Genomic DNA, 23663 nt, shown 5'->3' on the forward strand with positions numbered 1-23663 from the left:
TCTCCCAGACAGGATGAGAACGTGTAAAAAAATTAGATGTATTTATGCACATATTTATCCCCTCTAATTACAGAAATTAATCCTCTTACTTATGACTAAAAGGTAACGTCTAAGGCGTCCCTTTGATGTTTAACAGCATCGTTTGTGGCTAACATTCCGACTGATTAAGGAATAATTGTTGTTAAATGCTTTACAAGTGGATAGTGTTTAATTGAGAGGTATTCATAATTTTACGGCTTACCACAAAATGAAACGTAATTAAAAACGCAGGAATTTCCAACTGATTTTATTCCAATTATGTTTATTGTTCAGACTAATTATCGCACGAGATGGGGTACTTTTCCCCAGCCCTACACGGCACGCGTCTCCCACATACACCCGGGCGGGTTTTCTTTTCCAGGTACAGGCTTGGGGCGGCTTTCTGCAGCCTCCGCTCCCCCGTTCTCCCCCGCCTCCCATTGTAATTAAATGCTCCAGCCTTTTCTTCCCTCCTCCATGCAACACCTTGGGATGTGAGAAAGTGATGGCAGCTCTCTTCCCTCAGAGATCCAAGTAATTGTAGAAGGGCTGATGAATTTCTTGAAGAAACACTTGCCACACACTGAGGAAACCATCTCCTAGCAGGATTTTACAAACCAAAGTAAACAAAGCACCCCAGGGGCGATTTCCTCCTTTTGCGCAGCTTACTTCTCAATTTACCTCAGAAGCGCTCACAAACACACACAAGAATTACAGCAGAAATCAAAATTGGTCTGGGAAAGATATTCCGGATGGAGACAGGCAGAGAGATGGGAAGTGTTCAAAGCAAGGGACAGTCATTAAAATACCTGCCAAGCGCGCTGGCGTTCCCCAAACCAACCTTGCCTTCTTCCCCTTGAACTCAGAGCTCTGTTCAGCATCTCTTTAAACACATGTATGCCTGGGAAGGAGAAAAAGACAAACACACACACACACACAAGAAACACACACATGGACCCGCACCTCGGGTCCATCTTCCCAACGCCTTTAGAACAACTCCAGCCTCCCGAGCCGGCGGGGAGGTGAAGTTACGTGGCCAATTTCACTGTTTCCTCGATCGAAGAAAGTTGGGTGTGGAAATGGATCTCTTTATTCCTGACTTTCTCCATCCCTCAGCTGGGCTGTCGGAGAAAATCAGAAAGGGGTGCCTGAGAACGCTCCGACACCAGATAAGCGCGGACAGGGACAGTGCATACCCCTAACAGGGGCTGGGGGACAGGGAGCATATCACGTCTCTTCCTGCTTCCAGCTTGAGCTTTTCCTTTGGGCTCCAGCCCGTTAAGGAAGGAGTATTTATGGCTCCTTTTGTTTCCTCCTGCCCACCAGCACCAAACCTCTGGAGGGTGCGCAGTCCGGGGGCTGCTGCCCTGCGCGGCAGGCTTGCGGCACTCACAGGTGTGCTTTGGCTCGGCTGTGTCTCTCCGTATAGTTTCTCGGGTCTCCGGAAGGGTTTAATCGAGGTGTGATAGTAAAAGAGTGTTTAAATTCTGCTGGGGAAATAAGGGAGGTGGAGGATTCCCTCTTATGGCAAGTTAGGAATAGCCTAAGCTTTCCAAAGGGATGTTTAAATGGGACTTAATGGAGCAATATCTCTACTTTTTTTTTTTTTTTTTTTTTTTTTTTTTATGCTTCAGCTAGGAGTCCTGAATCCTTTCATTAAACTGACATAGATTTCCAGAGATGGGGAAAAGGAGGGGTAACTGGGGTGGACATTTTATGCAAATGAGCAAATCCGAAATGTATTACAAATCCACTGTAATAAAACTGACAGTTTTGACAGTATTGACAACATAAATATATGTTGGAACACAGCACTTTCAGACACTTAACCGATGAAGCAATAAAAAGATTCGACTACAATATTTCAAATAATCGACATTGATGTTTTGATACATCATTTTTATACCTCGAATCGATCTATCACTCTGTGACCGGTCAATTTTAAGTAAAAATCTGCTGCAATTATTTACGCTATTGCCAATGACGACCTAATAACTGTTTTCAATTAATTACAGCAAAACTAAGCATTATGAGGACTAACCGGCCGTATATTCCATTGTATGGTCCCTTGCATTTCTTGTATGGTGAGCAAACACATATATGTATATTGCATTCTCTTTGTGGGATCAAAAGAAAGACGTACAAAGGCGATCACAATCTTTTAGGGAAGAGAAAAAAAAAAAAATTATCTGTCGGAAACACACCATGGGCTCTCATCACGCACTTCTAGAAAACACACTATAATATTTTGTCAGCTCTTTCCCTATGCAATACCAAGCCGGGCTCCTAAGATTTTTTTTTTCCCTTTTCTCTTTAGGCTGCGCGCTGATTCCCACTTCAAACAATGGGCCGAACAGCGCTTTTAAAAAAGGGAGATTCGTGCTTGGAGTGATCGCATGTGTTATGAGAGTCGCCGTAACATTTCAAAGGAGATAGAAGGATATTGTTCTCTCCGGACCGAGAACTCCAGTGTCAAAACGAGAGCGCTCCTCTTCTGGAGTTTTATAGGCAGCTGGAGAACAAAAGTGAATATTTTGAGAGCTGAGCAGAGTTTGGAGGCTTCTCAGATGCTTTGATATTGTACTAAAGCGATTTAGTTTTCCCTAACTCTCCTTTCTGTTACGACGTCACATTGCAAAAACTGATTTTTTTTACTACTATTTTATTATTTTTTAATGCTTCAAGCTCCTCCGAACAAAAGAAAACTAGATTTTTAACTACCCTGCTAGAAGCAGTCTTACTGGGAAACCCTGACAGGTATTTTTGTCCTTCTACTTTACGAAGGAAATACACACGCTGGCTGTTTATGATCTTCACTTTCCCAAACCTCCCAGCCCACGCCACAGAAGCAGCCTGGTTCTCCTTCCACGCTAACGCTCCGCACCCCCCCGCGCGTGGGTTATTCAGGGATAACGCAGGACGGGAGGAGGGGGGCGGACATTTGGGTTCCCCTTCTCCCCCCGGCCTCCCCCCGCCGGGTGAGTGAGAGGACCTCAGGGACAAGCTACCACGGCCACATGGGACCTGGAGGCACGGACCCGGGGGACGGCGGCTCTGCTCTGTGCCCCGCGCCAGGGATGCGCGCCCCTCCGCGCCCCCGGCAGCGGCCCTGCGAGGGGCTGCGCGGCGCGGCGGGAGCGCGCTGGAGCCCCGCCAGATAGCGCTAGAGGGCTGCCGATGGCACGGCCGCGCCGCCGCCGGGGGCTGGGATGGCCCCGGGGCGTCCCGCAAGTGCCGGGTCGGAGCCCCGCGGCCCGGCCCGGGGGGGGGGATCAGGGGCTGGGGAGGGGGGAGCGAGCCCCGAGCTCCGGTGGTGCTCGGAGGAGCTTTGAAAGAGGAGGGGGAGGGCTGCAAGGGAAGTTTACAGGTAAGTAAATGAACCTCCTCCTAATCCCGCTCCCAAAGATCGGTGGAGGTCAAGCAGAGTTCACCACGATCGGCTACCACTGACTTTCGGGCCAGGAGGCATTTCTAAAACCGGCCGGGTTGTGGGAGAGCCCCGTCCCGCAGCGGCGGGCGAGGGGCGCGGGGAGAGCAGCTCAGGGAGCCCCGCCGCCCGCTGGGGCCGTGCTGGCAGGGGGCGCCCGGGGCGGCCCCCCCAAAGCCCGGCGGCTACGGGACGCCGGAGGGAAGCGAAGTGGGCTGGGACGAGGAAAAAAGTGACCCAAGTTGTGAGAGCCGCCCGTCTAGGCGAGGTGAAGCGTGGCAAGGAACGATTTCGGAGGTAGGAGTTTGATCTGTGGAATAATGCTGGTTATAAAACTGCAAAGGTGCTATTTGCACCCCACGCATCGCCTTGGGAGCAGAGCAGAAAGAAAAAAAGCCCGTGGATTTTACCACGGGGTCACGGTTATGTAGTAACCCTGGAGACGCATTTTAACACGCGGATTGCTTTCTTCATTAAATATGACACATTTCCTAGAACGACAGCCCAAGACAAAACGCCAGGATAAACACTCCAAATTATTCGTCCTGGTCCGCAGAAGCCTTAGCCTGTCCATTGTGAGGTCTGCCTGTAAATGTCGACTACGTCTTTCCGAAGACAATGGCATCGCCCCAAAATACTTGAACTCGAGGCACAAACAAACAAACACTGAATAAAGTTACAAACAAGATTAAGGTTCAAGTTATTTGTCCCTGCAGCAAGGCGTCAATTGTTCTAACAGATGTAGGGATGCTAAGAGGATTTAAACCACGCGAATTTAATAAACCAGATTAGCAATAGGTGCTTTCCACAAATGCTGGGAACCGTGAAGTAAATCTCCCCTAAATTATCTATTAGAGCACAGCATTGCTTGCAAGGAGTGCAGAAAAATTCCGAGGGGTGCAAGCGGATTTCGTGCAAGCACAGCTCGTTTCCCCTCCCAAACTTTGTATTTGCATTAAATCTCCCGCTACACACACTGCGCACACACTCACACAAAACAGCGGCTTAACATACCCGGTGGAATATACTTTCGAAATCTGAAATATTACCTGTTGTGCCATCGTCCACTTTTGCAAGGCTGTGGAAAAAGAGAGAGAGAGGGAGCAAGCGAGCGAGAGAGGCATGTCTCAAAGCCAGCAAAGGACTAAGATGCCACACTTCGGAAAGGCTGATTGAAAACAGACTCTTCTTAAGTTTTAGAGGATTTTCTCTCTCACTCCCTGCAAGGGCTAAGAAGCCGATTTGGGAGTTTGAAGGGAATAGGTTTCAGCGTCCATATTTGTTCTGGTGCACTTGTAAAATGCGATTTGAAGAGGATCTTTAGCCCTCTGATTGTCTTTGTATTGTTTTTCTTGAAACGGATCTTTTGCCCTTAATGAATCCCCACACAGCTGGACAGCTCCTTCTCGGACACTGAGAGCGCTAACCCCAAACTGACCCCAATTTGACACCACAAGATGAAATTTTACCGCCTGTTAAAACCATTTCCAGCCTCGGCAAAAGGAGCTGGCTGTTGACTGAGATGCACTTCCATACCGGACACCTCATTTCTCTTTGGACTTTTGAGCTGATCTAAAAAAAAAAAAAAAAAAAAAAAGTAAAGAAAAAAAACACCACCCCATCGACTCTTCTCATCTCTTACACTTTTCCTGGAAACAGCCTTTGCTGTGAAAATGATGCACGAGAAATGGAAATCAGCCAATTTAATTTTCCCGAATTACTGAGTTTAAAAGAAAATATGTCACACGGCTGAAAATAAAATTAGAAAGAAAGAAAAAAAAAAAAAGTAAATAATAAATGACCTAAGACTGTAGAAGCCCCCACCCCCTGCACGCACGTATCCCATTTTCCTCTGAGTTCTTAACAGCATCTTTGTTAATAGCTGAGTACTTTCACTTAAGGGCGCTAAATTGAGATTCCTCTTTAATGGCTAAACTTTAGCGCTTTATAAACCACGTTCTCTGTGTGCATTAATCCACTGGGATAGTGAAGAGGAAAAAGGCTTCAACTCTTTTCACGAAAAAAAAAAAAAAGACACAAGAGGAACATGAAAGCCCCTCATTTACCATATGAAATTTCACTTTCTATCAAGTTAAAATCATTTTTAAAAGTTGGTCCCTGTCCCAGATTACACACATGCACAGCAGGGCGAGTCAATGCAGGGGGTTAATTAGTTTAGGGAAGAAAAAAAAATGAAAAGTGAAAGGAGCAGCATTGAACACTACAAAAATCTTTGGCTACTTTTTTTTGCAGCTTTGATTTTAGGTTGCTTTCTCTAACAATCCCTTACTCAAGAGAACCAAGATCTACAGGCGCTCCTGTTAAAAGCAGAATTACGAAAAGAAAAACGAGTCTAAAATTACGTCCTGAGCAATGAAGTACCTTCTCCTATGGTAGCCAAGTCGTGGAAAAACTTCGTTTTGAGAAGAAAACTGATGAATTTCTCCCACAGCTTGCGGTCTGAACAAATACAGGGAGCCTTCAGTGGAACTAGATTACTTTTGCACGGCCACGTTACAAGGAAAGAGCTCTTCTTTAGTGATACCGAAACTGTTTGAAATGAGACACACTTGTACAGCTCAGGAGGCAAGGCTCTGGGTTTGCACTGCCTCGGTTAAAAAATAAGATTGGAAACTACAAATATTTAAAATATGTCCTCGAAGCTGGCTGCATGGGCTTTATCACAATGAAATGATTCCTCAGAAGTTTAGAAATCTGGCTTCTTCAGGGCTGGGGGGTGAGGGGTGGAAGAAGGATATGAAGAAAAAAAAATAGCATTCACTGATGACTAGATCTCTTTAAAAATCTGTTAGAAAACTACAGCTGTAAAAGTAGGAAAGGATTTGCATAACCTACTGCTCTGTAGGTCTCCGCGCACCCAAAGGATTAGCCAAGCATTCATTACCATGAATATCTTGAATTACGTTACCGATTTATACGACAGAGTATAAAATACTGCACAAGAAGACTGTTTTTTTTCCTTGCGAAATGAATCGACTTAACCACTGCTTGAAAGAGATCTACATACTAAGGGCTTTTTTACTCACCTCTCGTTACAGTCCCGTGAAAGTCAGTCACATCAATTCGGTTGCTCTTAGGACTAGCTTTAATCTTGGAAGAGATCCTCTAGGAAAAGACAAACGGGTCTGCTCTCCGGCTTCTGGCGGGCTTTAAAGCAGGGTACAACTCTGTCTAGAAGTAGGAGAGTGACTTTTCTCCTCATTCGCCCCATATCTGTAAATAGAGCCTGCTCTGCGGGGCTCGGCGCTATCGGAACACGCAGGAATGCCCACTGGCGTTTGTCAGCCCTCCACCCTATCTTTCTTTATATGTGAGGGCTGATTTCCCGCAGACATCATTGTTATGATGGCTCATTTAATCAAACTGTTTAATTGCTCCGGTAATCACTATCATCATCACAGGTACTCAATCATTCATCATTTTGGAGGGGTTTATTGACCTCTGGAGCTCATTCCCTAAGCCTATTAAAATCAGGCCAAATATCTATAACTGCCCCCTGAGTCATTTTCTTAAAGTTTCAAAAAAATAAAAATAAAAATCTTAGAATCACCGTCCTCATCGTGAGCAGCAAAACAAACCAGAACAAACGCTAACTGAGAAAATCACTTTTTTTTTTTTTTTTTTTTTAAAGCCATCTATGTATGAGGCCACGTTCACAACTGGGTACATAATCATTGATAAATCCCACTATTAACGGGATAGTCTGTTTTAGATTTTATGTGCAGGGGACCGTGAACGAGGGTGGGGGGTTGGGGAGGACAAAACTGCAGCAATCGATAGTTTGACCATCGCTCCTCCCCTAAACTTCAAGCATCCCCCATGATTGATGATCCCGGGTAGCTTTGGTAATTGACTGTTCTGAGGTAAGGCATGTTTCAGCTCCAGCAAAGCGATTGGGCGAGGGGAACATACCAAAATTAACGCGCGCGTGTGTGTGTGTGTGTGTGTGCGCGTTTGGAAAAGTTCATTTGGTGCTCAGGGGTGGGGGGGTGCAGCATCTCGCTTAATTTGCTAAATAACCCTACTGTAATTAGCACTACCATTAGAAGGCATTACCGAGCTAATACTTCAGCATACATTCCACAAGCGCGACGTCGATATACAGCGAAGTCCAGAACCGTAACACACGCGAATGCATCGCTCCCCGACGGATCCACTCAGCGAGAACATGCAACCCCAAATCTACGGAACATCTGGATCCATCCTACAAAAGGCTGAGCGTGACTTTGGTTTTAAGCCCTTTTCAAAGGCTGGCAGCCTAAGCGCAGAACCAAAAGGGGGTTTCCCCTTCCTCCCCCCCTCCCCGCCCCCCTTCCTTCCACCCCCCCGCGGCATCCACAGCGGGCTTGGGCGCAGCGATCGCTTGGCGAGGAGCGGTGCCAGCCCCGGGCTGAGCGAGGCGCGCTCCCCGCGCCCCGGATCGGGACTTTTTGCCCGGCCCCGGGAGCGCAAAGGGGCCGGCTGGCCGCGGAGCTGCGCGGAGCTCGCCGAGCCGGCCGGCGGCCGGGGGAACACCAACTTTGCGCGGCCCCCCCTTCCCCGGCAGCCCTCCGTGCCCTCGGCCCCGCATACCGTTCTCGGCAGCGGCGATAGCCGGCGAGTTAAATAAATAATTCAGAGCGTAAATCAGCCGCTAAACACCGCGGTTAATCGCAAGGTATTTCGTCGCTAAAACAACCTAGCGCGAACCAACCCGGGGCCGGGCTTCTGTGGCACTTTTCCTCCGGCTCTCGGCAGTTTTCCCCTGCCTCTCCCCCCTCTCGCACACACGCACTCTCCCCGTCCTACCTCCCTCCCTCCCTCCCTCCCTCCCTCCCTCGCTCCCTCCCTCCCTCCTCCCTCCTCCCTCGCTCGCTCCCTCCCTCCCTCCGCCCGCTCTCCTTCCTACACGCCTCGCTTCGCTCGGGGCAGGGGCTGCTGCGCGGCTCCCCCCGCGCGGCGCTGCAGCCGCCCTGCCGGCGCGCTGCGCATCAGCGGCGCTCTGCCGGCCGGGGCGCCCCGACACCGACACCCGCACCGGCCCCGGCCCCGCCGCCGCCGCCGCCGCCGCCCCGCTCCCCGCCGCCGCTCCCCGCCGCCGCCGCTCCCCGCCGCCGCCGCCGCGCTGCAGGACTGGCTATGGCCACCGCCACTTCCGGGTTCCGTCACTTCATTCTCCCGCCGATCGGCGCCGCGAAACTGAGCCGCTTCTATAAGGCAGCCCGCAGCCAACCTGCCAGCGCTTACTGACACTCACTCATCTCAGAGAGAGAGGGAGAGAGGGAGGCAAAATACCCACCGGCAGGAGGAGGAAAAAAAAAAAAAAAAAAAAAAAGAGAGAGAGAGAGGAGAGGGGGAAGTCTCCGGGCTTTGCAAACTATTCGTTTTTTTTTTTTTTTCTTCGCATCTTTCCCCACCCCCCTTCACAGTACTCAAAAAAAAAAAAAAAAAAAAAAAAAAAAAAAGACCCTCTAGCGATTCTAAAAGGCAAAACCCGAGCGCGGAGTTACTGGAAGAAGGAACCGGGGTTAAAAAGATTCCTCCTCTCTTCTTCATCATCATCAACCATCATTCATTCACTACCTTGACATTCCCTGGCTTTGATTGACAGCTGGAGTGGCAAAAAGCCATGAGACACGACAGTTTGGTTACATGTGGGTTGCTGACGGGGCGATCGTAACCTTCAGTTTGGGGGCTTGACAATTTTTTTTTTTTTTTTTTTTTTTTTGCGTAGAGAAAGAAAAAAGGAAAAAGAGAGAGAAAGAGAAAAAGGAAAGAGAAAGAGACAGAAAAAAAGAAGAAATACACAGAAACTCTCATCGTGGTTCCTGACTGTTTTTTATATATTGTTGTTGTTGTTGTTGTTGTTATTATTTACCCATATTGGAGGACAGGAGAAGTCTATAAGTGGGTTACAAAAAAAAAAAAAAAAAAAAAAAAAAAAGGAATCTTCTTCACTTTAAATCACTTTCTTTGCTGGACTGGGATATTAAATATACGACACATCCAGGAGTTTATTGGAGCGCAGACTGATGGCGCAAAGGGTAGGTTTAAATCTCCAACACTTACCTATATATAAATCCTCTCTTAAGAGGGGCCTGTCCGATTTGCTCTCCTCTGTTGCTGATGATGATGGCGGCCACTATTAAAAAATAGCAGCAAAAATTATTCACTAGCTTTTTGTGTGTGTGCGTGAGTGTTTCTGTGTGTGTGTCTCTCTCTGCAATTGTTCCACGCTTTTTTCCTCTCTAGCTTTTCCCCCAGCAGCGCGATTTCCCTGCTCTCTGGCTGCTCAGTAGCACGGGGTTCACAGGGGAAAGCTTGCTGCTGCTGCTGCTGCCGCCGTTGCTGCTGCTGCCCAGGACAGACTAAGAAATACATATGTGTGTGTGTATATATACGAACGTATATATATGTATACATATATAGCTGCTTTTTTCTTTTTTTTTTCCTCTTTTTATTTTTTTTTAATTTTTTTTTTGTCTCTGGCTTTGACAAGGACAAGGGGAATTACTACTAAATAATGTTTCTGGTAACTTTCAGATTATTTCCCCCTTTATCTTCCCCCCCCTTCCGATGCACCCCACCTTTCCCCTCTCCTTCCCCGTGATGATTTATTTATCTAGCTGCTTTGGATTCTGCTTGTTTATTCATTTACGTTTGATTTTTTCGTCCTTCCTTCCTAATTCAGAACAACTCTAGTTTCTCTCCTCCGTTTCCTTCCTTTCCATCCCGGTTTCCTCGCCAGGGTCTCTCCAGCCGTGCCGAAGCGGACCGTCTCCCCCCCGCACACACACACACGGACACACACGCACTCACTTTCCCCCTTTCCCTCTCCCTACACCCCCACGCCTCCCTCAGCCTCTCCAGCTCCTGCCCCTGCTCCCAGCCGATTTCATTTCGCACATCTCACTCTCTGTTGTGGCTGTTCTTGTTTTGTTTTGCTCTGTTTGCGTCTGCCTGGGTGCTTTACTCTCTTCTGACTTTTGTTGTTGTTGTTTGTTTGTTTGTTTTTTTTATTCCCCCCTCTCCCTCTCTCTCTCTCTTCCCCCCCCCCCCCCCCCCCCCCTTCCCCTCTTTCTCTCTCTTTCTTCTCTTCCGGCCCGGTTTTTGACAGTACGATGAGCTGCCCCACTACGGCGGGATGGACGGAGTAGGGGTGCCGGCGTCCATGTACGGGGATCCCCACGCCCCCCGGCCGATCCCCCCGGTGCACCACCTCAACCATGGCCCGCCGCTGCACGCCGGCCAGCATTACGGCGCCCACGCCCCGCACCCCAATGTCATGCCGGCCAGCATGGGCTCCGCTGTCAACGACGCCCTGAAGCGGGACAAGGATGCGATCTACGGGTAGGTGCCGCCGGGCGACGCGGCGCCGCTGCCCGCCGAGCGGGAGGGCAGGAGCGGGGCGGGCGCCGGGGGGCTCCCGGGGGGCTCCCGGGGGGCTCCCGGGGGGCGGCCGGGGGGTGGCGGCAGCCCTGTGCTGCGGGCCGAGGAAGATGCGTGGAGGCACGGCCCGTGGGGCTGGGGTGCCGGCACCCTCAGGAGACGCGTCCTGGAAGAGAGACCCCTCGGTGGAAAGGGGGTGGGAGGCAGCTTGTCTTCCTTTTTTTTTTTTTCCTTTTTTTTTTTTCTCTCTCTCTCTCTCTCTCTTTTTTTTTTTTTTTTTTTTTTTTTTTCCGCGAGTTTTTTGTCTCGCTCGGAAAGGCCCCGGTCAGGACTTCAGACAGGAGAGGTGGCTCTCTTGGCGCTGGGTTTAGGTGAGGAAGTGGTATTCTGGTGTTCTCCTCCGTGCCATAATAACACTCTTCCAACACTGTAAATAAAGAGCTACTCAAATCGCCGAAGACAGTAAGAATAAAAGAGATTCGCTTCTCACGAGCAGCTCTTTCCTGAGATAAGCGAAGTAAATGCATTGGAGGCAGCGAGCTGAGTTTTATATGTAGGAAAGAGAGAGCGGGAGGAAAAAGAAACACGTACCCAACAAAACTCTAGCCTCTGCCAGGGCACTGCCTGAGGGGAATGACACCGATTCCCTCCAGTGCCTTTTAGCAAAAAATACCGAATTATCCTAAAAGGAGGGATAGTAACGTCTGTAAGAGAGTATGGGGCCTTGATCAGACACCAAAGGGGGAAACAGACCAACGCATACTTACTACTTAGTACGCAGATAAAATATTTTTTTTCCTGACTACACCAACTATGGGAAAATATTTCGAGAAGTGCTCCCTCCCTCCGCCCCCTCCCCAGCTCACTTATCTGGACAGCTGGTATTTTACTTGGGTGTGCTTCCTAAGCCAGGAAACTTCACCACATTTTTGTTAGCAGGCCCCTTGAAAAATAAAATTACGTATTAAGTAGTTTGCAGTTTGCCTCCCCGTGCTTCTCATTTTAGGTCATAGCTTGAGGGTAGGGATGGGATCTCCCAGGTTTCGCGTTATTTTAGGCTGTGGCGAAGAGGGGAAGGTTCCCAGCTGAGCTGCTGCCTGCTTGAGTGAGTGTGTTTGGTGCGCCGGGTGTGTGAGTGGAGGTCACTTTTGTCCTCAGCTCTGGGGACTGCACATGGGATGCGGCTTGGCCATTCTCAATTTCCGAAAGAGAAAAAAAAAATAAAAGGAAAAAAAAAAAAAAAGTGTATTTTATTTCGAGGCGGGATTGTCCCCTGCTCTGCCCGGAGCAATACCGAAAGGCTGCAGAGCGTGTCCGTGTGTCCGTGTGTGTACGTGCATTTAAAAAATACTTGTTGATTAGAGCTCTTCTTTCCCCCTCTCCCCACCCCCTCCCGCTCTCTTTGTGTGCCACTGCCCGGTAGGCACCCGTTGTTCCCCCTCTTAGCTCTGGTCTTTGAGAAGTGCGAGCTGGCGACCTGCACGCCCCGGGAGCCCGGCGTGGCCGGCGGGGACGTCTGCTCCTCCGACTCCTTCAACGAGGACATCGCCGTCTTCGCCAAACAGGTCCGCCACCTCTACCCCCGCCCCCGGCCCTTCCCGGCGCTGCCGCCGCCCCCGGCCCCCGAGCCCCGCGGCCGGGCGCTGCCCGGGGCAGCCCCTCCGAGCCTCCCCTCCCCCCTTCCCCTGAGCCCCCTCCACGGCCGCCGGCGGGGGGCGGGAGGGGGCGGCGGGGGGCGCGCTGCCGGACCGGGGCCGCCGGCCCTCGCCCTCGAGCACCGACAGAAGGGGGACGCGGCTGGGGCCGGGTCTGGAGGCAGCGGGAGCAGGGAAGGACGGGGAGCCGGCAGGGCTGGGGGACGGCCGGGGCAGGGCCGGCTCCCTGCAGCACCCCCCAGCTGCCCAGCGTGGCCGTGGGGCAGCGTTGCTTGCTTTTGTCACCCCTCGGGGTTGCATCCTTCGGGCCAGTGGGCAGCAGGGCCGAGGGAGGGAAGAAGCCACAACTCACGCTGCTTTGCCTTCTCCTTGCAGGTCCGCGCTGAAAAACCACTTTTTTCTTCAAACCCAGAGTTGGACAATTTGGTAAGGCCTCGCCCCAGCGCCCCGCTCCCCTTTCGCCTTCCCCGGCCCCGTGTCTGCCCCTCGCTCTCGGCAGCGCCGGGAGGAAGGCAGCCGGCCCCCGGCTGGACGGCCCGGCCCTGCCCGGCCCCAGCCTTCAGAGGGCTGCACTTGTGAACTGAGCCGGGGCAACGCCGGCAGCTCCAGCGCCTTGCGGGGCAGCACGGAAAAGCCACGGGGAGCTAAAGTGAGGGATATAAGTGCTTCGGGAGAGAGGGATGGAGATTTCTAACGTCAATCTTTTGCTAATGTGAACGTTTTCAATATTCAAAGTGACTAAATCCTCTTGTAAAGAAGATGCCAAAGTGTTAACCCCCCCCCCCCTCCTTCTGGGGGCGGTGGGGGAATGCGAGCGTGTGCTCGGCTTCTCCGCGACCCCCGTGAAGCCAGGGCCGGGGTGCGGGGAGGGAGCGAGGGCGAGAGAAGGGGGAAGCTCGGGGGTGGTGGCAACAAGCGCTCATCGCCGCGCCTCCGATAGATATGATAAAAATCAAGTGCTGAGGTTAAAGTTGACCGAAATTGTTCAAGCGTGACCAAGGAGCTAAAATCCCGGATAATGACTGCACGCCCTGACAGCCCCCGTCTCCCCTTCGCCCCTTTGGACTCGCAGCCCCGCGCAGCACCCGTGCTCTTTTCTCCCAACTAACCCCTGGCTCAAAACTTTCTTGCAGATGATCCAAGCAATACAAGTACTAAGGTTTCACCTTTTGGAGTTAGAAAAGGTAAGCGGCGGGGCGGAGGGCGGGGGGAGGCCATCCCCTCCCCGGCGGGCCGCTTCTGCCCTGCTCCCTTCGGCCTCTCGGGGGTCATTGTGGCACGGCCGGGGGATCCGGGACAAAGGCGGAATGGTACCGCAACCTGTGCCATCGGGGCATGTGACACCCGACAGCCAAGCCCAGGCCAGCCCGGCATTTTTTGTTCAGCCAAGTCCTCACATTTATCCATTATTAAGCCCCGTGCGTCCTTCTTGCCCCTGCTCTCGGCAGAAATTCCCTCCGTGACTCGGAAACAACCCGTCTAGCAAAAAGCCAAAGGAAAGCCCTCCCGCTCCTCTGCAGCTCTGGCAGGCTTGCTAACCCCAAACAGGCAGTAAATGTTTGCAAGAGGCAGGGGGCCCCTGCTCGGCCTGGGGGAGGGGGGGCTATGCCCTGCCCGGGACGGCCGTTCCCAGCCCCTCGGCAGCTCGTCCTCAAGCTGCTGGCCCGAGGCACCGAGCCGTGGGCGACCAGCATCACCCCGCATGGCCCCGCTGCTGTCTCGGGCGAGGAGCGGTGCCCGTCTGCTGCGGTCCCCACGCACCGCCGGGGGCCGCGACCCCGGGGCCGGAGCTGCCCCCGGGCCGGCTGGCCCTCCGCAAGCCACGCTGAGCCCCCTCGCTCTCTCTCGCTCTCTCTAACTTGTTGCTGCAGCGAGTCTCAAGAGAATAATATGCGCTGCAACAATTTCTCTATTGTTTCCTCGCCTTCGACTATTGTGCCCCTTAATTAGAGTTACTCGTGGAGTAGATCAGAGTGTTGCTCTTGCTACCAGAAAGAATTGCAAGCCGATATTTCGCCATTATTGATGCTATTATTCTTGTTACCTCCTTCAGGTTCATGAATTGTGCGATAACTTCTGCCATCGGTACATTAGTTGTTTGAAAGGAAAAATGCCAATAGACCTCGTTATTGATGAAAGGGATGGCAGCTCCAAATCAGACCACGAAGAACTCTCAGGATCTTCCACAAATTTAGCCGACCATGTAAGTTCTTTTGATTTCTTTATGGCACTTTCTAAGTCTTTTAACCTATTTAGAGGACCTGTACCTGATTTCACTGTTTTGTGGCTGCTGTCTACTAGTGCTGTTCCTACCTTTTGCAAATTCGGTTCCCACCTTAAACTCCACCCACCCCACCCTCACCCCCGATTTGCAAAGTTGTGAAAATGCAAAAGGTTCCTTCTGTTTCCATCTGTAAAGCAGCGGGTTTGCATCGGTTTGTAAAGTTTCCTGGTCTGGGCGACTCGAGGAGCTAGCAAACTGTCGTTTTGATGTGGTGATCGGTGCTTTTTCTTCTTCTTTGCCAACTCTGTAATCAATGCAGCAAGGCAAGGAAACAGAGACAAGAAAGTTAGGGAGAAAGTTTGCTGATTTCCTCCCCCCTCCCCTCTCGTGGGGATGACAAGTGATGAGAATTATTGGCAATACTACATTGCATTAAAAAAAAGGGGGTTAGCACATTAGAGTTTCCAATGCTCGTGCTTTATAGCAACTTATTGTCAGAATATGGACTTATTGCCAAACGCCTGAAGCATCTTCATAATAAAAGACAGTAACCTTGATGAAGCAATTATTAACAATGTATTACAGAAAGCTGGAGAGAATTATGATTGAGTAACCGTAGGTTAGCGGTTGATTTTAACACTTTAAGAGTTGGTGAATTAGTGTTATGTGTGTGGGACTGAACGTTGGTGTGCGTGGTAAGGAGAGTGTCTTTGTTTTTCCGGGTTTTGGAGCAGCTCTGGTGACACTTAAAAATATGTAGACGCAGAGAGACTTCGGGATGTGAAGGAAAAGGCTGCAGCTGGTACCGCAGGAAAGGGAACGAATAGCTATGGTTAAAAAGAGTGGGTGTGAACTCTAGTTTATTTATAGGAGCACATCCCTGGGGGGAACGGGGGTTTACACAGTTTTAGGTTCAATTGAATTCATAATCTAAATGATACAGTCTAATATTTTAGCGGTTGAAATATTAATTTAACACCCGGTGTGAAGTTAACCATGCTTTCTGCACAGGCGCCTGCCCTTATTTCCTAGTGTGTTAAGAAGAGTAGCTTTAAGCCCAGGGAGAATGAGCTTTCTAGGAGCTTTTGTTTCCTTTCAAAACATGTTGTTTCTATGTGTATTTGATAATTACATTAGACCTGGACTGAAGCTGGACTAGACTGGGAGATAAAATAATAATAAATTCTCCTAAATGCCCCCCTCCTGGTATTGCCTAGTTCCAGAGCCCTGAAAGTATTTTTGGACCCAAGCCTTAGCTTTCATTTTCTCATTTGTGTGAAGTAAACATTGTAGGACAAGATTTCTGTGATGTTTTGCGTTTGAAATCTCTTATTATGAGGGGAAAAAAAATATAGGCAGTGGTTCCTGAAAGTTTCCCTGCTTATCAGGTATCTCACATGTAGATAATAAACTCCATGAAGCATGACGTTATTTCCAAAATATTTGTTTTATGGCATTTTACAACCCTAAATTCGTGTGCATAAGTATTATGGGGGAGTACTAAAAAAAAGAAATTTAAATGAGTGGCACCTCAAAAGATATTGGGTCATTGTGTCTAATTCAGAGCAATAGAGAGAGAGAAAAAAAAAAAAAAAAAAAAAAGTACATGTTTTTCCAGTACAGTTTCTTTACAAGAGTGCATTTCAAGTGGAAGTGTAGAAATGGAGCATGCTTATGTTTATATTGAAGAGATTAGATAAACTAGCCTGTTTAGGGTTCTGGCAGATGGCGAATGCTCAAGCCAATTTGCTGTGCTCCATTATAATATTTAAATTCACGCACAATGATAGGACAAGGGTGGAGGAGGTTAGCATTTTGATAATTTGATAACTATTATCTTCCCTAAGAAGAATCTCCTCTTGTTTTTGTGGCCCAAAAAACAAACTCAAATAAATATGACAACCCATTTATCTTGCACCCGTTAGGGTTTACCACTTCATTGGGTATTATAATTTAAAGCCTTTTATTTCCTGGAGATTTAAGCTATAACATTTTTACTTTAGCCCCCTGCTATTTGTTTTGAAAGGAAGCAATAATTTGTGCAACCAGAACACCAACTGGGAAATGAAGAGTTGTATCACATAGTTACATTTTATTCATGCGTTTTGGGAAATGTGTCTCCTTATTGGATTTTATATATATATATATATATATATATATACAGATCAGCTTGTTTTCCCAACAAAACTTTAACACTCTTTTATAGCTTAGTCAAACTACTGTGTATGTACACGTCTATGTTTACATTGTACAAGGTTGGAGCAGGAAGAAATCCACTTTTATATATAAAGTAAGAAACGTTTTTAAAATTGCTAATATAAACATGCAGGGGTATCAAAAAATGAGCCATCATTTGTGAGCATCTACCTGAAAATGTAATAGTTCAAGCATGCAAATTTGTCCAGTTTGACTCTCCAGGTTTACTTTTTCATTTGCTTTGATATGCATATTTAATATATAGCCCCAGGCTAAATCTCATTTGGTGAAAGTTGGTGCAGGGGTGATGATGAGCCACTTCAGAAGGACAGAGACAGCATGTTGTTTCCTCTGTTTTATGTATTGGCCCTCTATTCTGATCCAGGGGTCTTCCCCTCATGGTTTTATTTGCACATGAAATACTAGGAGCAGTTCAGCTGATTGGCTATGAATAATGATAGCCAAAAAGAAGTGTAGTTTAATTTGTTGTGTGCCAGGGTTTCTCTTGTGGAGGTGACAGTTTGTGACAGCTGTTTGACACCCCCAAAATCCATACACCTCTGTTCTTACTAAGTGGTATAAAGCTACACCCTGTGTGTTGTGTTTTCTGTGAATGCAAGGGGTGGTGACAATGACAGTGGCAGAGCGGAACTAGGAGCTAATGCAGCTCCCATTTTCATTCCTTGGCTAGACCTGAAAATGTACCATTAGGAAAAGTAACAAAAAGAACTGTGGGATTAGCCAGTATTTACCATAGGACTTTAAATGGGACACCAAGATACTGTGTTTCCCCTTTCACAATCTACTGCTGTAGTATTTATATAACTAAACTGGAAACCAAAAGCAAAATCAACAAAGGAATGAATGCTTCAGAGGTATACCTGTGCTGTAAAATGGAGACAGCTGTAAGCGGTTGTGCTATATGTGTTTGGTAATAAACGTGTATATCGAATTTTATTTTAGTACACTATTAACTGTTATGTAATACAGTAAGTGTAAGGGGTCCAGGGACTTGGTAGATCAAATAGTACAGCACTGGCCACAAGAAGCTGAAACTTTTGTTATTACTCTGCTGTGTTTAGTAAATATAACAGCCCATAATTAGTGTTTGAATTTTTAACACCCTCATATTTTTTTATTGCTCTGAGGTATTAGCTGTAGATGGGAAGAAGGTAATTACAGCTATGCCCTGGCTGAACCAGATCAGTAAGAAAAGAAAAGAAAAAAAAAAAAAAAAAAAAAAAAAAAAGAAAGAAAAAGGAAAGAAACCCTTCCAGCTGCAGTTCAAGTTGAGTTTCCCAGCACAGACAATTTATTATTGTTCAATATAAACATGCTGGGTCCTATCCTGCATTCTGTGTTCAGCTTAAAATATCTGTTGAGATTGCCAGTAAATCTAATTTTTCTTTTTTTCCAGCTGCTCAAATCTGAAAAAAGTAATGCTTGTAAAATTTGGAGAATTTAAAACTTTTCCCAGCATACGATAATATTTTTTACTTTATTTACATTTGTTTTGTACCTGGCCTATCCTGGTACCATACAATTCTATCGTTAGTGCAAACCTACTTTGAAGCCTTGAAATTTCCCGATAGAAATTTATGGCTCTCCTTCCACTGGCTGTCATGGGAGCAGGATCAGGGCCTCAGTCTTCTTGATATTTGTTTATATGTTATAGTCAATTTGCAGCTGAGAGGTAATAATATACAGATCATAATTCGTAAAAGATAATTAAAAATGGATAGAAATATACATACATCTAGTTGTTGTTGTTGTTTGTTGTTGTTGTTGTTGTTTTTTTTTTTTAAAAAGAACTGTTGACAGATCAGAAATCTGATGCCTCAGCTGTAGAAGAAAAATATTAGTTTGGATATTAAACCTTTCAGTTCTCAAATGAGGAGATACTTGTATTTTGTACTTTTGGACATCCAGACATTTTGTATTTCTTTAATACTTTTTATTGAAGAATGGCCTGTGCAAGTTCCTGACATCTTGCGGATGAGCAGAAATAAAAATATGTTAATATATATATATATAGGTTCCAGCTATATAATTAAACCTTTAGGTAAGATTTCACTGAGGAAGTAGCTACTGGCCTGGTGCTGCATTCCCTAGGTACTGCAACCCTGATGGATGCAAGTGGGAGTGTTGAGTATGCCAGAAATCAGACCCCAGAGGTGCTCTTCTTGTCTGTAGTGGGTCAGAAGGGAAACTAAGGAGTTAAGGATCTAACTGGAGGGAAAAAAAAAAAAAAAAAAAAGCTAACTTTTTTCTTTCATAACCAAATTTCTCAGTGTGTAGTTTAAGATTTAAGATGTTACTGTAGTCCCCGTGTTTTCTGAAGGAGCAAGGAGCATCAGGAAGGTTCCAAGACTGTAGGAAATACAGTGTATCTTCTCTTTCTGATGGGCAGTGCTAGGCCAAGTAACCAGCCAGCTCACATTTGGGTATTCTAATTTTAATTTTAATCTGGGTTCTCTCAATTTGAAATGACATTGTATTTCACTGTCTATTTGATGTTGGTGTTCCCTCTTTGGTTTGAGTTGTCTATCACTCTAGATGAAGTGTAGCCACACAGAATGACATAGAAGGACAATTAAAAAAAAAAAAAAAAAAGGTAATTTTTCAAGTCTTGGTTCTTTTTACTGACAGGTGGATTACATGTCTGATTTCAATCTTAATTGAAAAATACAAAGCATGTAGCTTTTAAGTGTTGCCACATTCTAGGAGTGTCAAAAAATCCTCTTGATACTTTACTCAAATGCAAAGTCAAGGGACAAGAATGTCAAAATTAAAAATTGTACATATGTAGATATGTACACAAATATCTGAGAGACCAAAATACTTTGTGTTTTGTTTCACTCATGTAATTCTCATACAAATTAGTCAAAAATCATAGTAAAAGAGCATCTGCAAGAAAATATACCTCAGTAATATCAGGAGAAGTCTTTTTAAAAAACATACATAATTGGAGTTTTTCATGGCTCATTTAATTATTGTAAGTTCCTTTATGTAATAAGTTTTTTATTGCCACATTCCACAGCAGTCTTTAAGGTATCATCCTGAACTTAATACATCCAAAACATGTACATGCACAGATGTACACACATGCACGCACACAAATGCATAGGCATGGATGTGTATGACTTTATGCACCTGGTATAGTACACCATCTTTTGATATACCATGGTACATAGAGACAGACTTTTGTGGTATCAGTCACATCAGTAGTTACATTGTGTTTACAGGTGTTACTTGTACAAGGCAAGCAGGATTTGGCTTGTATTTGAGGGGAAGAATGCCACCCAAGTCAGTAGTTCTGTTCAGTTTTGTGTTTGAAAAATTAATTTACAGGAGCAACCTCTAGACCTTCGATTCCAACTCTCCTGAGTGAGTCCTACAGCTATTGTGGTTTCTTTCAGGAAAGTAGGTTGTGCTTTATTTGTTCACGCAAGATAAATTGTTTTGTCCACTTCATCTGATAAAATATAAGGGACTGATTCTGTTATGGCTATATACTCAAAACTTCAGTTAACCTTTGTGAGCCAAATTCTGCTCAGCTTACTCACATGGATATCATCTGGCCTGATAAATTTGACTTCCTAGTTACAAATAAGAAGCAAATTCCTTATGGTTAATTGAGTCTTTAATATCACCGTAAAAAACAGTGTGAGATCAGAATCAGCCCCAGTGTACACTCTATGTACGCTCACAAAAAAACTCACCAGACTTTGCCCAGTGGTAATTCTGGGCATACAGTGTAAGAATTGCAATTTGACTGAAGGTTGTCCTCTATCAAATCTCTCCATTACATCTCTGTTCAAGAAATCCTGTAGCAGTGAAAAACTCTTACAGTTTCCACCAGATTTGTAGCATCGACAAAAGAGTAACACATCAGATTTGCTTTGTATACCAAGAGACTCTTGTCCTTTCTGTTGCTCTTTTCTAGATTTAGCAAAATTCGATGGTGGTGTTAAATCAATTTTTATTTTTTTTTTTTTAACTTTCAAGGGAAAAAACACTGGCAAAATTGTGTTTTCTTGGTAAGGCTGTGTGTGTAAATGAGAAACAGTGGATAGCAGCGGAGTGATCTCCTGTGGCCCTGCTAGTACAAGCTTTCCCCATATTGTCTCCTGCTTTTATATTAATTACAACTTGCATTATCAGCTGCGAGTCTGTAGCCCAGCAAATAGAAAATACTGCCCCTGGAGACCTAGCTTCTTGTATCTATTTTCCATCTCCTTCTATTGTGTTCTACTCAGTATTCACTGCTTTTCTCCTGGTAACACTGCTCTTTAACACAATTAGGTAAGAGCAAGAGGAGCACCATATTTGACTCCCATTTATTAAAACTACTGGGAATAGCTACATGTGTGTTGTTCACATTCTATGGTATACGGCATTAGTTTAGGTCATATGTGTGTGAAAATTTTATGGTATGCACACAAACACAAAACAGGCAATTGCATTTTAGCAGGCAACATCCACACTCTTTGGTGTGTTTCATGCTTCTGTAATGTATATTACTAAACCTTGCAGGAAAACATATAAAGCCATGCAAATGGTTTGTGTAATTCATTTATAGCTATCTGTTTTTTTTTTTTCTCTCTTTCTCTCTCTCTCTTTTTTTTTTTTTTTTAAACTTATGATTAGGCATTTGGCCAAGAAGTTTTTCTTGAGGGATGCAAAGATGGAAACAGTTTAGGGCAAAAAAAAAGAGAAGTTCACTGATGCATACAATGATCTTAGCCCAATGAAAAAGAATGCTGCCTTTTAAGAGGTTGTAAACTCCACCCCAAGAATTATTTGACATTTTTTATGATATTAAAACATAGCTATTTCCATCACTTTTAGATTCTTCCAACATTCTAATGTTGCCTCTTGTAAATGCCCCATCCTTCCCCATTGGATATTTCTATTCTTCAAAAAAATACTGCTAAATTGCTTCCTCAAGAAAATTGTGTCACAAGAAATATGTTGAATTTCCAATCAATCCACCCTGTCTTTCCAAAACTGGATGTACAAGCTGAGGTCAAGAACAACTCAGCCTGGTAGAGACAGCAAGTGTTTTCAGCTGCAGGAAGTTTTATTTACCGATCCTTTCCAAATCATTACATTTTTGAAACAGAAAGGCCGGCCTAAGCTTTTGAAATGCTGTATGATAGGTTTTGGATGGCATTTGCCTTAAAACATAGCTGAGGTGTTACCAGTTAATTATTGTAATTTTCGTATGTGTGATAAGGAGCTCCAACAGCAGCCAGCTTAAGAGACCCTGGAGTGCATAAAATTAACATAACTCGCTGTGTTCCCTGAAAAGTTTAGCCTAGGTGAACATGTTGCAATTATTACATTTTCTAAAAGAAGGTTCCAGCCTGGTGTTGTTGGAGGGCTAAACTCATGCTATGCTATTGTTTCTTTCCTTTTTCATGTATTTCTTCTAGCTCTTTATCTGATTACCATCCGGCAAACAGCTGACGCTAAGAGGCTGCAGAGGGCTGAAGAGCTCCTGTCTGCTGTTTGCCTTCAGCTTGAAGCTATTTGAGTGGCTTCCTAACTCGGAGATAAAAAGAGGAGCTCATAGGCACAACTGTGTTTTAATCGAGGCTGTAAAGAGACTTGCTCAGTTTTTGCATTTTATTTCTAGCTGAACTTTTTGTTAACCTTATTTTCAACTGCACTTTTTTTTTTTTTTTTTTTAAATAACATCTGGGCTTCCTGAACTTTCAAGACTTCTCTTCTTTCTTTTTCTGTTTCTTTCCACCTGACTCTGTAAAATGATGGTAAAATGATACACTTTTTAAATGAAATTGTGAGGGCTTACAGTATTAATCGTGATCCTGGAGACCTAATTAATATAACAATCTCAATGAATATAAAACCTTGTGATTATTATTGCTATTATTTTTCTGTTGTTGCTTTTTGTGAGAAAAGTAGATCGGTCTTATAGGTTTTGGAAGGGTGGTGGTTTTGTACTGTAAATGCTATAGTGCTGTCAATTGTGCTGATAGCTTAGGTGAATTTAAGATCACGGACTGTCTTCTGTTCCGCTTATGTCTTCCTGCTGTGGAGCCACATACATGCATGCATGTGTGTGTTTGTGTAAGGTGAAGGGGATTTGGATACTTCTTACCCTTTGGTCACCTAGGGCTTTACTCACAGCCTTTTGAAGTCAGGGGATCTTCCCTTTGTCTCTGCTGTGATCCGGGTCAGGCCCGTTAGATTTATGTTACTGGGTTTTGTAGCAAGACATTATTTGGCAGTTCTATTTTACGTTGCTATAGAGCATGTGGTACTAATCAGTTCTAGGAGATTACTTTGAGATGTTTCAATATATATTTTGAGACCTGATTCCAATAACATTTACACTGAATTTTACAATGGGTAAATCAGTTGATTTTGTTGAACTTATTCCTACTACACATTGGGGTAGATGAGGTCAGAATTGGTCCTGCTCAGAGAATTCATCAGTACTCTTCATTTGCTGCTCTTAGGATCTCCTCATGCTTTCATAGCCCAGTGTTATTTCATAATGCAGATGTAAGACACAATCAAACCTAATGGGCAATATTGGGGTTGGGCTGGGGGTTGAGAGAGTTGGATTGGAGGTCAGGAGGTATTTTTTGTTTGTTTCGGTTTGGGATTATTATAGTGTGCTTGATTTAAGTTGTCACATACAGGTGACGATTAATGCAGGTCCAGGCCCTAGTCTGATCTGTTTCATGTGTTCTTGCTCTCCTTTTCTGCCAGAGGAAATTCC

The 23663-nt window shown here is 45.9% G+C and overlaps 1 protein-coding gene and 1 long non-coding RNA gene across 4 annotated transcripts in view; one reads left to right on the forward strand and one right to left on the reverse strand.

The window, feature by feature from the left end:
* Window positions 1-234: 234 nt before the first annotated feature.
* LOC309879171 lies at window positions 235-6934 on the reverse strand. The gene is made up of 3 exons (XR_014317683.1): window positions 5828-6934; window positions 4915-5017; window positions 235-2530 (listed from the first exon to the last, which is right to left on the reverse strand). It is a non-coding gene; the product is annotated as an uncharacterized lncRNA (long non-coding RNA).
* A 1423-nt stretch (window positions 6935-8357) lies between these two features.
* The window catches only part of MEIS2 (Meis homeobox 2), a 172421-nt gene continuing 157115 nt past the window's right edge, over window positions 8358-23663 (forward strand). The window contains exons 1-6 of one of the 3 annotated variants that reach the window (XM_082762584.1): window positions 8358-9489; window positions 10563-10795; window positions 12258-12399; window positions 12865-12915; window positions 13623-13673; window positions 14543-14692. In XM_082762584.1, the coding sequence (XP_082618710.1) occupies window positions 9478-9489; window positions 10563-10795; window positions 12258-12399; window positions 12865-12915; window positions 13623-13673; window positions 14543-14692 (639 nt within the window). In that variant the 5' untranslated portion in view covers window positions 8358-9477. Of the gene's footprint in view, window positions 9490-10562; window positions 10796-12257; window positions 12400-12864; window positions 12916-13622; window positions 13674-14542; window positions 14693-23663 lie in introns of those variants that run through there. The other 2 variants (XM_082762582.1, XM_082762583.1) reach the window with 2 other exon arrangements.

This window comes from Aythya marila (assembly GCF_965140915.1).
Source record: "Aythya marila genome assembly, chromosome: 5".
NCBI lineage: Eukaryota > Metazoa > Chordata > Aves > Anseriformes > Anatidae > Aythya > Aythya marila.